This window comes from Lacerta agilis, chromosome 1, assembly GCF_009819535.1.
Source record: "Lacerta agilis isolate rLacAgi1 chromosome 1, rLacAgi1.pri, whole genome shotgun sequence".
Lineage (NCBI taxonomy): Eukaryota > Metazoa > Chordata > Lepidosauria > Squamata > Lacertidae > Lacerta > Lacerta agilis.
In genome coordinates this window covers 44,779,297-44,793,992 of record NC_046312.1, presented here as the reverse complement: position 1 = coordinate 44,793,992, position 14,696 = coordinate 44,779,297, and the positions used below count along the sequence as shown (strand labels likewise).

At 40.7% G+C, this 14,696-nt stretch overlaps 2 protein-coding genes across 2 annotated transcripts; both read right to left on the bottom strand.

Moving 5' to 3' along the window:
- Positions 1 to 1,111: 1,111 nt before the first annotated feature.
- Positions 1,112 to 4,604, bottom strand: LOC117045513 (disintegrin and metalloproteinase domain-containing protein 20-like). Its single transcript, XM_033146617.1, has 2 exons — positions 1,826 to 4,604; positions 1,112 to 1,540 (listed from the first exon to the last, which is right to left on the bottom strand). The coding sequence occupies exon 1, from the start codon at positions 4,097 to 4,099 to the stop codon at positions 1,895 to 1,897; it is 2,205 nt and encodes a 734-aa protein (XP_033002508.1). The 5' UTR covers positions 4,100 to 4,604; the 3' UTR covers positions 1,112 to 1,540; positions 1,826 to 1,894.
- Positions 4,605 to 11,949: 7,345 nt separating this feature from the next.
- LOC117045524 (disintegrin and metalloproteinase domain-containing protein 21-like) lies at positions 11,950 to 14,696 on the bottom strand. Its single transcript, XM_033146645.1, has one exon. It carries the CDS (start codon positions 14,676 to 14,678, stop codon positions 12,564 to 12,566), a length of 2,115 nt encoding a protein of 704 aa, XP_033002536.1. The 5' UTR covers positions 14,679 to 14,696; the 3' UTR covers positions 11,950 to 12,563.

Genomic DNA, 14,696 nt, shown 5'->3' with positions numbered 1-14,696 from the left:
CTTGTATATTTTGAGCGACTGGTTGTGAGCCAGAGCCAGGCTCTCTTGGATGAAACCAATTTTCTGCATCCATTTTAATCAAGGTTTAGGTATGTTTGGGCATGGAAACTGCTTTTGTTATGCTGTATGATGACCTCAGTCAGGAGAAGGACGGGAAAATGTGTTAATTCCCTGTTAATCCTATTGATCTCTCAGCGGCTTTCAATACCATTCACCATGGTATCCTTCTGGAGCAGCTGTCCTAGTGTGAGAGTGGGCAGCACTGCTTTACGGTGGTTCTGGTCCTACTTGGATAGTCATTTCCACAGGATGATGCTTAGGGAGTGCTTTTCAGCTTCATGAAGTCTTCACTGCAGGGCTCCTTAGGGCGAGGAGCATATCCCCCATGCTGTTTAACATCTGCAGGAAACTGCTGAGTGGAGTCATCCAGAGTCTTGCAGTACATTGACAGCAATATGTTGATGGCACACAGCTGGATTTCTTTACATCTACAACTGTAGCAGTGGATGTGCATGACTGATGTCTTGACTTAGTAATAGACTGGATGGGAGCCAATAAACTGAAGCCCAATTCAGATTAAACTGAAGTGAATGGTTCCCTAGACTGGATGGATGGGAAATGGCCTGCTCTTGATGGGGTTACACTTCTGGAAACTTCGCTTTGCTGTCACTTGAGGCTCAAGTGGCCTCGGTGGCATGAAGTGCCTTCCATCAGCTTTGGCTGGTGGCCAGCTACACTGATGACCTCTGGGTTAGATTACTCAATGTGTTATACATGGGGCTGTCTTTGAAGGCAATTCAGAAGTTGGTACAGAATTCAGTAGCCAGGTTGCTCACGGAGGCAAAACAGTCTGAGCACATAACACCAATCCTGACCCAACCACACTGGTTGCCAATCAGTTTCTGGGCCCAATTCAAAGTGCTGGTTTTGACCTACAAAGCCTATTGTGGCTCAGTACCCAAATACCTGAAGAAACACCTCTCCTCGTATAAACCAGCATAGACCCTACAATAATCATCCGGGGCCTTTCTTCTTGTGCCTTCTCCTCAGGAGTTCTGGGGGGTGGCAACACAAGAAGGGGCCTTTTCAGTGGTGGCTCCCTGCCTATGGAATGCTCCTCCTGAGGAGGCTCACCTGGCATTATAAAGAAATAGCTTTAGGCACTAAGCAAAAACTTCCCCCTCTTTTGCTAGACCTTTGTTTTTAGTTATCTGTGGTCTCCAGTGGGTGGAATGTTTTAATCCTACCTTTTAAAAATGGGGTTTTATTTTAGATGTATCTTTGGTTTTTATTTTATTTTCTGCTGGTTTCAATGTACAGTATGTGTTTGTTTCTATATTATAAATCACTTTGGATTACTTTCTTTAAAGTGTGAAGAATAAATTAAATAAACAAATAAACATTTTGTCATCTTAACATTGTTTTTGTTTCCACAGTTCTCTGTATCCATTCTTCAGTTGCATTGATATGAAGGCATGGAATCACTAAGATTACATAACGTTGTGATGCTCAGCTGTTAAAGTATTTTGTTGCCTTTTTACTGCTCTACAACTAGCATATTTTAGGACATCACCTCAGTTACTCAAGTGACATTAGTGGTTATGTTGGTTTCTGTGAGAATGGGATTTTATTCAGAGCCTGGCTTTTGCTGAAAGTATTTATCATTCCTTCACATATGTTTCTTTTCCCCAGTGGGCTTGAGGGAGATACTTCCGAGAGTTAGAGAATACAGACAACATCAACACATTGCAGAGTTCTGCCCTGTTGCACCTAGTAGACAAATGTAATGAAGAAGGGCTTTAAAAACTTTAGAAACTTAAATGTATCTCTGCATAATACTGTCCATTGTTTCCTGCACATCTATTTGACACATTCAGTGTATTGTTCAATTCTCTCATTCAGTTGGGACAGGATTTTCTTCCTCTTTTCTATCTTCTTCATATATTTTTTCTGGTTTTTTTACAAACCGCTCTCTTAGACGCTTCCTGAAATAAATACCCAGCCCAAGAACAGCAAGAACAGTAGAAACAAGAAATACAATTGCTGCTATAATTCCTGTCAAGTTGACAGTACGCTGTGAAGTCTTCCCTGGTGGAGGAGGTCCACTGTCAATGCTGCCACCATTACCTTCGTTTAGACAGTCTGGAGGGGCCCAGCCATAATCACAATGACAATGTTTGAGAGAGTTGCATTTTCCTCGATTATGACACTTTGTGACATTGCAATCATATTTCAAGAGGGACACACTCTTGCACTCCCCATTAATACACATCATTTCTGTGCCACAAGGAGTCCCATCTCTCACTGCTCCAATATCACGTATCTTCAGTCCAGCGTGGTAATCTGTACTCCAGCATTTCCTATTGCCAAGGGGCGTATTAATTATGGTGCTGTGTTCCTCCAAAGAAGGTACTGTATCAACATTTTCACACTGGATTCGGCCGCACAAGATGTTCTGAGTATCACATTTCTTATAAGTGTCATCTCTAAGCCCACAGTTGCCAAAGCGATCACCTCGAGCATTCATTTCACTGAAGCAATCCTTTGATGCACTGATTGCTTTGTTGCCAAAGATCGTTTTACACTGCCTATTGTGAGTTGTGCAATTCCCATGATAACAGTATACACCATTACTACACGGGGTGCCATCTTGTACATAAACATCTTCAGGACACCATTCTGAAGTTCCGTTGCAGTACTCAGGGAGATCACAACTGCTGACCTGTTCTCTGCAAACCTTATGAACTGGAAGATACTGACAATTAACACAGCACTGTCCAAAAGCACAAGTGGCACCTGGACTCAACATGCAATTAGACTGGCAACATGGATCCAACTTGCATTGATCAGGTGAACCACAGTCACATTCCTCTTTATCTTCCACTACTTTGTTTCCACAGTATGAAAGTTTATATATTTTATTGGAGTCTGGTGGAATTAGCAAACACTGCCTGTTTCTTATGTTGAAATATTCTTTATAACTACAGTTGCTAAATATATCAGAGGTTGTTTGATATTCAGCCATTATGCAAGCAGTTCGATTACAAGTACAGTATTTTTCATCATGTTTCATTCCAAGATTGTGTCCTAATTCATGGGAAAATGTGTGAGAAATAAGGAACAAACTGGGAGTCATATATGATTCAACACCAGATGCCCAGTGGGTATTACAAACTGTTTTTATGTACGCTAATCCAAGTGTACTTCCATAACTCTTATATATAAATAAGTGAGCAGCGTCAAGTTGTATACGTTTACTTAGTGAATTTCTTACAAAGTGGGTGAACATAGTAAGAGTGTCATCTATGCTGTTAACAATTTCTATGAGGTTTCTTTCTGTCCATATCTCCAAGCCAGCTATAGACAGCTCAAGAGACAGTGGCTCATATAGTGAGTTTGCAGTATGGATGATATCCATAACTTGCCTAGCAACCCGACTTTCATTTCTGTCAAACCTAACATATCGTTCATGTTCTATCACGATTGCAACCTCTAGGTACCTGGTGTGTGACCACCAGACTCCTCTAGCAGCACTTTTAGTAAATACTTTCCTTTTGTTTTGGAACATGGCCTCTTGGCGCCTTTGCTTTTCCTTTGTTAGCCCACACCTCATGCGAACAGCACCTTCAATTCCCTCCAATCTGTACACCACATGTTGAGAAGTACCAGGTACCTGAACAGGTTCAATTTCAAAGGTGTAATTTTCTAAGTGAAGCAGACCCCTGAGGCCCCCCGAGCAAGTGCTGAGGGTGACCCTAGAGGAAGGCTGGTCTTGTACAAAGCCATGGTAGAAGCAGTCATCTTTGATGAAAGGATAGTCCACCTGGAGGTCTCCCTCCTTACTGTATGTGATGACATTGAAGTGTTTAGGGACAAAGCTCTTCTTTTTCCTGAGCGTCACCACATAACCCTTCCCCTCAATCTGCAGCATGTATGTGACATCATGAGTTTCTCGTTCTCCATATCGGGGAGTCAGTTTCCTTGGGACGATCACTTCATAAGAAGCATATCTAAAACCCTGTGGTGGTTTCTGACCTTCATTCTCGCATAACACGTTCCATGAGATCAGCACCAGTAGCCAGGCAAGATTGCTAGTCATTTTCCTTGATCAGTGAAATAATTCACTAGACCACTCCACTCTTGCTTGTCTTTCTTAATAGGGAAGCTCCTTGTGGGTGCAAGGCAAGATAGGAAGAAAGCTGCATGTTAGAGGAGAAGGATTCTGTCTATAGCAACTGTCAGGAGATTTCCCTTTGGAATGTGGGCGGAGCTTGGTTATGAACAAGACGGAATGGGGAGAGAATAGAAAGGGTGGGGGAGAACCTAGAAGATGGTTAGCAAAATGGGCAGTTACAGGAAGAACAGGATGTTCTGCGGACAATTTTCGGACCAAGATGTTAGGGGAGTGAAAGATAACCAAAATCACTAACCTCATACTAATACAAGATATATGAACTCTATTTAGGAGAGGCTCCTTGGGGGTTGTTACTATCTTGCTTTCACTGGAGTGATCCTCTTCAGAGATAATTTTAAGCTTCCCAAGCACAATGTTATAGGGAGACGGGCCATGTCAAAGAACAGTAAGCCACATCAATTGGATCCTGTGTTATTGAGGGAGACAGCAGTTCATGCTTCCTCCTAATATGTGGATAACCTCCTCTCTGAATCTGAGACAGACATCAGGCATCCACTTAGTTCCTAAAGTTGCAGGCTTGGTTGGCTACCAGATGCAGAAATGCACGCCTGATGAATAAAGACTTTGCATGAGTAAAAGGAAAATCATGAGCAAGTCACTCTTCAAAAGCAGACCAATTCCTCAGACAATACTTAATGGACCATAGTTACGCTCTTTGTGGGAATCTGAAGGTTCAAGCTTAAGTTATAGACAGTGGAATTATGTCTGTGCACCACCACCACCCAAATTCCAGTCTTAGGACATTCCAGAGCTAGATGGATCAACTATCAGATTCAGTGTAAGGCATGTCCCAATGTTCCTATTCCTGCTGTTGAGTCTCCAGGATAACTGCTCCCCCCCCCCCCCTTGCTGGTTTTCACAGCAGGAAAATCCTGACTAGTATCATGGCCGTTTGCACATCAGAGTAAATGGTCATAGCCTGAGGATTTGTCATGCTTTTAAATTAATAAATAACTTACAAAAGTTTCAGGGTAGGGAGGACGTCACTGAGATAACATAAGGGCTGTTAAGGGGTTTTGAATACTTGAATGTGATTCATCAAATCATGATGTGCTGTATATAAAGACTGTTCTGCTAGAATCTGCTGTTCCCCTTACCACAGACAAGATAACTTTACAATTACAGTCATACCTCTAGTTACGATAGCTGCAGGTTGCGTTCGTCACGGGTTACGAATGCGCCGAACCCGGAAGTACCGGAACGGGTTACTTCCGGGTTTGGCGGTTCGTGCATACGCAGAAGCGCTGAATCAGCTGCGCACATGCACAGACGCAGCACTTCATGTTGTGTTCTGCTCATGTTGCAAACGGGACTCTGGAACAGATCCCATTCGCAACCAGAGGTACCACTGTAGATGACCCTTGCACTTGGTTTGGTAGCTGCAGCTAGTACAAAATGCAGCTGCTAGGTGGCTTAGTGGAACAACCTGTAGTAATCAGTATTAGAAACTCATGTATATAAGCCAGGTACCAAATGGCTCCTTAAACCAAGATTACACTCGCCAAAATGTAATGTCTAGTTCCCATTTTAGCATCAGATGGCTCTAAATTCTTATTTTTCAAATGATGGACTGACTGTGATTGATTATCAGTTAAATTTCCGGTTAGTTCAGATGACTACCTTGAGCTGGGTTAAGAAATTTGAGAACGTAAAGAATAAAAGTCACCTTTATCCAAGTACAATTCACATATATATTGGCCTATTCCAACCTCTTTTTCTTATTGGTGAAACAGACCATTCATAATGTTGAGATATTCTTTACAACTGTGAGGTAAGTGAAGACAAGCTACAATAATGAACTATAGCATTGTTCACTGCTCCTGCTCAGGCTGCACACAAAAATGCATTTTGGTTCCTGAAATCAATTCCAATTGTGTAAATAAAATACAACTGATAGAATGACTTGCTTTTCTGGCCCCGTGCACCTTCCTTCCTGCTTGCTTGCTCTCTTCCATGCTCACATAGGGGAAACAACAGCAGAAAGGCAACTCATTTCCAGGTACTTAAATTTAATTGTCTTGGTCAACAATTAAAAAGGATAGAATAAAACATTTAAAATCCCCCTGCCTTCAGTGACAATACCTGTGACAAATCTGTAGGACTTTTAGGTCTATTTCTAATGAGATAGATGATAGATAGATATTCCAGTCACCTATGTGTGTTACGAACTCTATATGGACCACCCTCAATGTAAGACAATCTATCAGCAGAATTTTGGAGCTTCACATAACTTTATACAGCTGGGGTATCTATATCACTTTTTCAGTATGAGGGAATTTGACATTCCTTTTTAAAAATCAATTTTATTTCGAACATTGTAATGTATTTCCAATTGTACGTTTATTTATTTTTCTCCTATTTCCATGACTAAATGTAGTTGAAATGGCTTAATGATTATTTTGTCCACATCAGCTGTCAGTAGTTATCTTTCTTGAGGATTTATTCAGAAGAGATTATTCAGAAAATGAAGAAATCTCATTTAATGGACTTCTAAGTCATTTTACAACTATATCAGATAAAAAATGCAGACATTTTGCTCTCAGTTCTTAAGCACTGTTTTTATCGCATTTTTAAAATAAACACATAAATAAATGCTTCTTATTGATAAGATTGTTTTGTATTTTGTCCATATAACATTAATATTTTTGCTTCCAGTTCTCTGTATACCTCTTTTTAGGTAGCTTTGATATGATGGTTTGAATTTGCTCATTAGCAACCCAATGAGACAGGAAGCAAATAGTGATAAAAGACTAAAAGGTAAAGGGACCCCTGTCCAGTCGCGGACAACTCTGGGGTTGCGGCACTCATCTTGTTTTATTGGCCGAGGGAGCCGGCATACAGCTTCCGGGTCATGTTGCCAGCATGACTAAGCCACTTCTGGCAAACCAGAGCAGCGTACGGAAACGCCGTTTACCTTCCTGCTGAAGTGGTACCTATTTACTTGCACTTTGACGTGCTTTTGAACTGCTAGGTTGGCAGGAGCAGGGACCGAGCAACGGGAGCTCACCCTGTGGCGGGGATTCGAACTGCCGACCTTCTGATCGGCAAGCCCTAGGCTCTGTGGTTTAACCCACAGCGCCACCCTAGACACCAAATTATTTCTGTTTAATGGTACACAATTCTTCATGTAAGGCATATTGTCATACAGAAGATAATTTAATGTGACTTTAAAATAAGTACTTTTTATTTATGTAAAATAAATTATTGTAATATTACACTGCTTAAAGTTGCTTCATTTTCTTCAAAATTTGAGAACATTGTCATTGCAGTTGCACTGACAAAGCAATCAATCAATGTATGCCATTGGCCATCCTCTTTACTGCTTCCAGACTATCTAGTTGTGAAAAAGAACATGTAAGTTCTATAGCATATCCAGGTTTCCTGACATTTTTAAATAAAGTTCATAGTTCCCCAGCCAGGCTTATAGGCCAGAATCCCAGGGCCTTCAGCAGAGTGATGACATATAAAAATGAGTTAAGACAGCAAAAAGAGAAAGAAAATGATTCCCTGGACACCACTTATACTGATCAAGAGCAGGAGGATAGTCTATTCTATTTCGTTTTTGTTCCTTTGTGAACTTATATAAGATATTGGCTATGGCGGGGGTTCCCAACATGGTGCCTCCTGTGATGCCTGTGAAAGGTCTCAAGAAGTAACCTCTCGAAACCACAATGCATTAGAGACTGTTTGCTCTTCCTGCTTAGTTCTTGTTTGAACTGGTTTGGCCTTTACCACACTGAACACCTTCGCCCCTTAAACATGCCCACCCCTTCACTGAGTGCCAGAACTGGACACTCACCATCCGTTCTGTTCTAAACTGAGAAGTGATGGATTCTTGCTGGAGCGAACACAGCAGTGGATTCTGTTGTGCCCTCTCCCCATTGCTGAGGTTGCTGACCTGTCTCTTTTTCTACTTTAAGATGTGGCAGCCATTTTGTGACTGGTTAAAAATGTTTGATTTAAAAAACAATCCCATTCCCAAAGGCTAAATTGACCTTTCCCTTTCAAATTCCTGCTCACTGGAATTTGAGCCATACCTCCTGATTTCACTGACTAGATTAGCATCTGGGGGAAGCTAGTCAGGCATATAAATTTAGATAAGCCTAGTGAGTAAGCAACTGGCTAGAAGCAGATACAGGAAACCTTTTTGTTGTTTTTTTGTTGTTTTTTAATATTTATTTAAATTTATTTACTTTATTACATCTATACAAAAGAAAAAAGAACATTGAATTAAAAAAAACAATAACCAAAGAATAACAATGTTAAAAAATTACATGTTAAATTCTTCCTAAAAAACCACAAAATGCATTCAATTAATGCCTTCCTATATTCCCAATAATTCAGTTGTAAATAATACAAAGCAAAACATAACATCCAATTCTATATTTCATATAAATCAATTCTATTAACCTTTAGTAATACTTCTTTCTTCCTTACTTCTGTCCATACTTGTCTATTTCTACTATCTGTTACTTCCCCTTCCCTTACGGCTTCTTGTCTTCATCCTAGGTTGTCAGTCTATCTCTTCTAGTTTACTACTTTGGTACTCTTGTGTAATTCTTCTATTTTATTTTCTTGTATTTTCCTTGCTAACTTTAGCTCCCAATACAGAGTGCTTAGTAATGGAGCCAGCATTTCACAGTGGGGCATTGCTTTTTCAGGTAGTCTCCAATTTTCCCCCAACCTTGTTGGAATTTTTGGTCACTACTTCCTCTAATTTTATCAGTTAATTTAGCCAGGTCTATATAATTAAATAATTTTTCTTGCCAATCCTTAATTGCCGGTACTTCTTTATTTTTCCAATATTGGGCGATCAACATTCTCGCCGCTGCCGTGGCGTAATGAAAAAGTTTCTCATCTTGTTTATTTATTTCCCCATCCAAAATTCCCAGCAAAAATAATTCCGGCTTTTTCTTGATGTTATATTTCATCATTTTTTAAATTTCTTCTAAAACCTGGCTCCAGAAATTTTGAATCACCCTGCAATGCCACCACATGTGTAAGAAGGTCCCCTCTTCCTTTTGACATTTCCAGCAAGAGTTGCTTTTTGTTTTGTACATCTTGTGTATTTTACTTGGAGTCATATACCACCTGTAGAACATCTTAATCATGTTTTCCTTAATCCCCTCCGCTGCTGTAAACTTCCATGCTTCTTTCCAAAGTCTTTCCCATTTATCCAAATCAATTGTCTTACCCAATTCTCTCGCCCACTTAATCATAGTTTCTTTCACCATCTCATCTTTAACCTCCCATTCCAGTAATATATTATACATATTTGATATTAATTTATTTCTGCTTTGTAGCAGGTGTATTTCTAATAAAGAAGGTTCGTTTAGAAACCCTTTTTGTGTCCTGTCTTGGTTAAATTTACTATTTACTATTGACATAATCATTTGACATAATGATGTCACGTAACTGATAAGTGGGCAGTACCATCCACATGCTAAAGTTGATTTATAGGGTGAAGGGAGAGGTTATTTGCAGAAAATGCAGTGGCAAAGCAGCACCCAGCAAGATTAAGTGCTCTACTCACCAACTGGTGAGCAGAGAATTCAATTCCGCTCTCTGCAGGGATTTACGGTACTTTACTAATGCACTCTCCACTAGTGAAGCAGTACCCAGCAGAATTCAACCCTGCCCATGAGCTGATGCCACAGGTGGGTGTGGTTTGTGGAAAATGTCCTCATGGGCTAAATTGGAACCCCTGATGGGGCGAAGATCGGCCTGTGAGCCAGAAGTTCCCCACCCCTGAGCTAGAGGGAGTCCCAACGGTCAAAATGTCAAAATAAGAGGTCTGCTAAGTAGCCAGGAACGTTTGACAGCATAAATGACACTGGAGTGGCAAAACCCAATGAGGACTGTACCAACCCTAACACCGTATATGTTATCAAACTGTCGCTTTCATACATATCCCCTGCTTTGCTCTCCTTAAATTCCATGAGGTGTCCCAATAAAAGATATTGCACTGGCTGCAGAAGGCATGACTACCAAATAATCTACAGTAGTTTATATGTCTAAAGGCTATTATTACTTTGAATAAAAGGCAAAAATTAGCTGTAATTGTAGACAACTATACTGTTCCAGGAATGATTTGCATTCATAAAACCAATCATAACACCCAAACAAATTGGTGTTCTCTTGATGAAAAGCTGATATAGTGGTACCTCAGGTTACAGACACTTTGGGTTACAGACACTTCAGGTTACAGACTCTGCTAACCCAGAAATAGTACCTCAGGTTAAGAACTTTGCTTCAGGATGAGAACAGAAATCGTGCGGCGGCGGCAGGAGGCCCCAATAGCTAAAGTGGTACCTCAGGTTAAGAACAGTTTTCAGGTTAAGAACGGACCTCCAGAACAAATTAAGTATTTAACCCAAGGTACCACTGTACACCTTTTTATGAACTAGCACCATGGAAACCTACATTAAAATTTCCATGCTGCCATAAAATTAGCAGGGACAGTCACCACGATCTATCTGAGACCAGATGCTATTACCTACCTCACAGGCTATTGTGAGGGGGGGGGGGGAATGAGATCTATGTATGCTTCTTTGAGGTCCTTGGATGAAAGGTGGGGTACAAATGTAATAAATAAAAAAACTTTTACATAAAATATTTTTATTAAGTAATCTGAAATAATTTCTAAGCAATAGTTTTCATGGTTGTACATCAGTAAAGGGCATTCAAAACAGTATATTGTACAATATGATAAAGATAAATTACGAAAGATGGGGATATATATATACTCTCACTGTTCTGAACAAGTATCACTGTTAAGAACTGTAAACTGATTCTTCCAGGAAATATCAAAGTATTAAACAATGCAGTCCTGATGAATGGTTTGTGAGAGGGAAGTCAAAGACGAATGCTTTCGGTTAAATTAGAATGCAAGACAGACTGAGACAGAAAGGCAAAATTTGTATTTAATTGAACCAGTTTCACTAGAGCAATTCTCTTACATTACACAGACCCATAAATAATGTTTTCACCCCAGATGTTTGATTGTTCAAGGGACATACAATACTGCTATAGAAATTACACCACATAGCTCTGCTGGTTTGCACTTTTGTGTTCTGAAAAACCATACATTAAATCTCTCAGAATTTATATTGTATGCCATTGCAAATCAAAAGCATGAGTTTACATTTATTCTTGTGAGGCAGTTTATGAATAGTCATAACATACTGGAGTTATGTATAGAGCAGCAGTGTGTCAGTTATACTACTAATGGATGCTGCAGTTCCCAACACACTTACACATGATTAAATATCATTTAAAGAGCTACACAAATCTTGAGTAAGAGGTTCATGAATGTGAAATTCTGAGATGTTTCACCTCATTCCTAAGGACATTTCAAATGCATGAAGAAACCAATTGTATTGTCATTATTGCAGTTAAAAGAATTGTTCATAATTCTTTTTGAATGTATCGTCTTTCTAGGTTTGTCTCTGGATGGCATTCTCTTGCTACTTCAATTTTTTCCAAGCTTCCAATCCTCTCTAATTTACAGCATACAAAAGTTAGTTTCACTGTATGCTTTCGCCTCCACAAAATGCCATTTAGAAAGATTCTTGTGGGCTTGAATATATTTTATTAGAATGGGCATATACATAATTTGCTTGAAGATGCAACTGTAAAACACTGTCCAGTTTAATTCTTTGAGCAAACTCTGTAAATGTCCACTTCCAATGGACCGTTATTAAATGCATACATTTAAAGTTCATTACATGAACTTTCTTGTGGACCCAACATTTTGTTTTGGAAATGGCTCCATTAATTAACTACTTATATGCTTGGCCTTCAACAAGAACATGGAACTTCAGCTTCTCCATTCAGAGAGCAGAGGTACATTGTTTTTAAAAACCACAGGTGCCAATTAGAACAATTGGTCAGGTTTCAATTTATTTCCCTAATAAACACTTTGCATTACCTCAACATGACCTGCAAATAAGATCAGTCTGATAGGACCTATTTAAATAGGCCCTGGTCAGCCCCAACCCACACTAGAGTGCTCTGTTTATGTGATACTCCACAGTAATTATGTTACAACAGACCCTGTGGGAAGTCATCCTCAAACATTACTATCTAGGTGCCCAAGTATTTTCATAAGCTGATGTGCCTAGAAAATTAATAGCAAGTCAGATTTTTAAATTATTGAGAGGCCAGACTTGTTTTACAAGCAACAAAATACATTATTTGCAGCATAATGTACTGAGTGAAATCCTTTATAAGCTCAATATCTCCCAAGTGTTTGCAATGTCAGATTAGACACTTTAGGACTTGCTGTCTTTTGAGAGCTTACTGGAGTCTGACACTTCAATGAGTAATATACAGTAAGTAATTTCAAACCTTCTATCAGTGAAATTCCTTATATGATTCCAACCCCAGCTCCAATAACAACAGTAAAAATAACTATTACAATGCTTATAGTCATACCTAAATTGCCACTCTTAGGTGGAGGGGGTCCACTGTCAATGCTGCCACCATAGCCTTCATTTAGACAATATGGAGGGGCCCAACCATAGTTACAATGACAATTTTTATGAGAGTTGCACATTCCTCTGTTGTGGCACTTTGTTTGATTACAGTCATAGTTCAGAAGGGATACCTTGATACAATACCTATTAATACATATCATGCCATCGCCACATTGTGTACCATCTCTCACTGCTCCAATATCAGCTATGCCCATTCCACTTGGGTAGTATGCACCCCAGCACAAGTTGTTGCTAACAGGAGTTTGTATTATGGTGCTATGCTCATTTAGATTAGACACTTTATCGTTATTTATGCACTGGACTCTTCCACACAAGATACTACTGTTTTCACATTTCTTATAAACATCACCAGGAATAACGCCACAATTGCCAAAGCGGTCACCTCGCGTATTTATTTCTTTGAAGCAATCTAGTGGGGCAACCGTTGCTTGTTTGCCAAATATCATTTTGCACTGTTGAATGTGAGTAGAGCATTTCCCGTGATAGCAGTAGGCACCATCATAGCATGGAGCTCCATCTTGTACATAAACATCTTCAGGACACCACTCTGAAATCCCAGTGCAGTATTCAGGAAGATCACAGATGTCAGTCCTTTCTCTACAAACTGTTCCAGCTGGAAGAAACTGACAGTTGGCACAGCATGTTCCAAAAGCACAAGTAGCTCCTGACCGCATCATACAATTCGACTGGCAACATGCATCCAATTCACAATGAAATTCTGAACCACAATCACATTGTTCTCCGCTCTCTACCACCTTGTTTCCACAGTTTTCGAGCTCATACAGTTTCTCATGCTCTGGTGGAATTAACAGACATTGTTTCCTACCACTATTCATTAGGGTAGAATAACTATCAAAACTGCAATTGCTAAACTGACTTGTGTTGCTCTGTAATGAAGCCATAATGCAAGAATGCTGACTACAAGTGCAGTATTTCTCATCATGTTGCATGCCAAGGTTATGGCCCAACTGATGAGCAAAAGTTATAGTGAATGAGAACAAACTAGAAGTAATAAATGCCTCAACAGCAGATGCCCAAATGGGATCACACACTGTTCCCACAAATGATAATCCAAGCTTATCTCCAAAATGCTTATATACAAATAAGTGGCCAACATCATGCCTTAGATGGTGGATGAAAGTCGTTTTTCTCCAAGTATTAAAAACATCAAGCAGTTCATCTATACTTTTAGCAATTGCCATGAGGTTCTTTTGTGACCATATTTCTAGTCCAACTAGGACTACATGAATCCCAAGAGGCTTATAGAGTGAATCTGCAATATGGACAATATCCAGTACTTCTCTAGCAGCAAGACTTTCATTTCTGCCAGTGTGGACAAACAGCTCATGTTCCACTACAACTGCAACCTTCACATATCTGGCATGTGTCTGCCAGAGTGCTCCCTGGGACCTTCTGAGCTCTATATTCTCTGGGATATGGATCATTGCCTCCTGGAGATTTTGATCTCCCTTAGTGAGCCCGCACCTCATGCGGACGGCGCCTTCCTTTTCTTCCAGCCGATACACCACATGTTGAAAGTTCGTGGGTGCCTGGACCGGCTCGATTTCGTACGTCTTGTTTTCCACCTGCAGGAGGCCCCTAAGTCCTCCTGAGCATGTGCTGACCACGACCAGAGAGGAGGGCTGGCCTTGCACAAACCCGTAGTAGAAGCAATCGTCCCTGACGAAAGGGTAGTCCGCTTGGAGGTCTCCCTCCTTGCCGTACGTGAACACCGGGAAGTGCTGAGGCACGAAGCCTCTCTTCTGCCGGAGGTACACCACGTGGCCCTTCCCCTGCAGCTCCACGAGGTACGTGAGGTCTTGGGGCTCCCGCCCGCGACGCGGCGCCATCTTCCTCGGGATGATCACCTCGTAGGAGACGTATCGGAAGCCCTGAGGCGGCGCCTGGCTCGAGGCCTGGCTCAGGAAGGCGCCCGAGGCTAGCAGCAGCCACGCGAGTCCCCCACCGGCGCCGCCCGGCCCCATATCTCCCCTCGCGCGCGG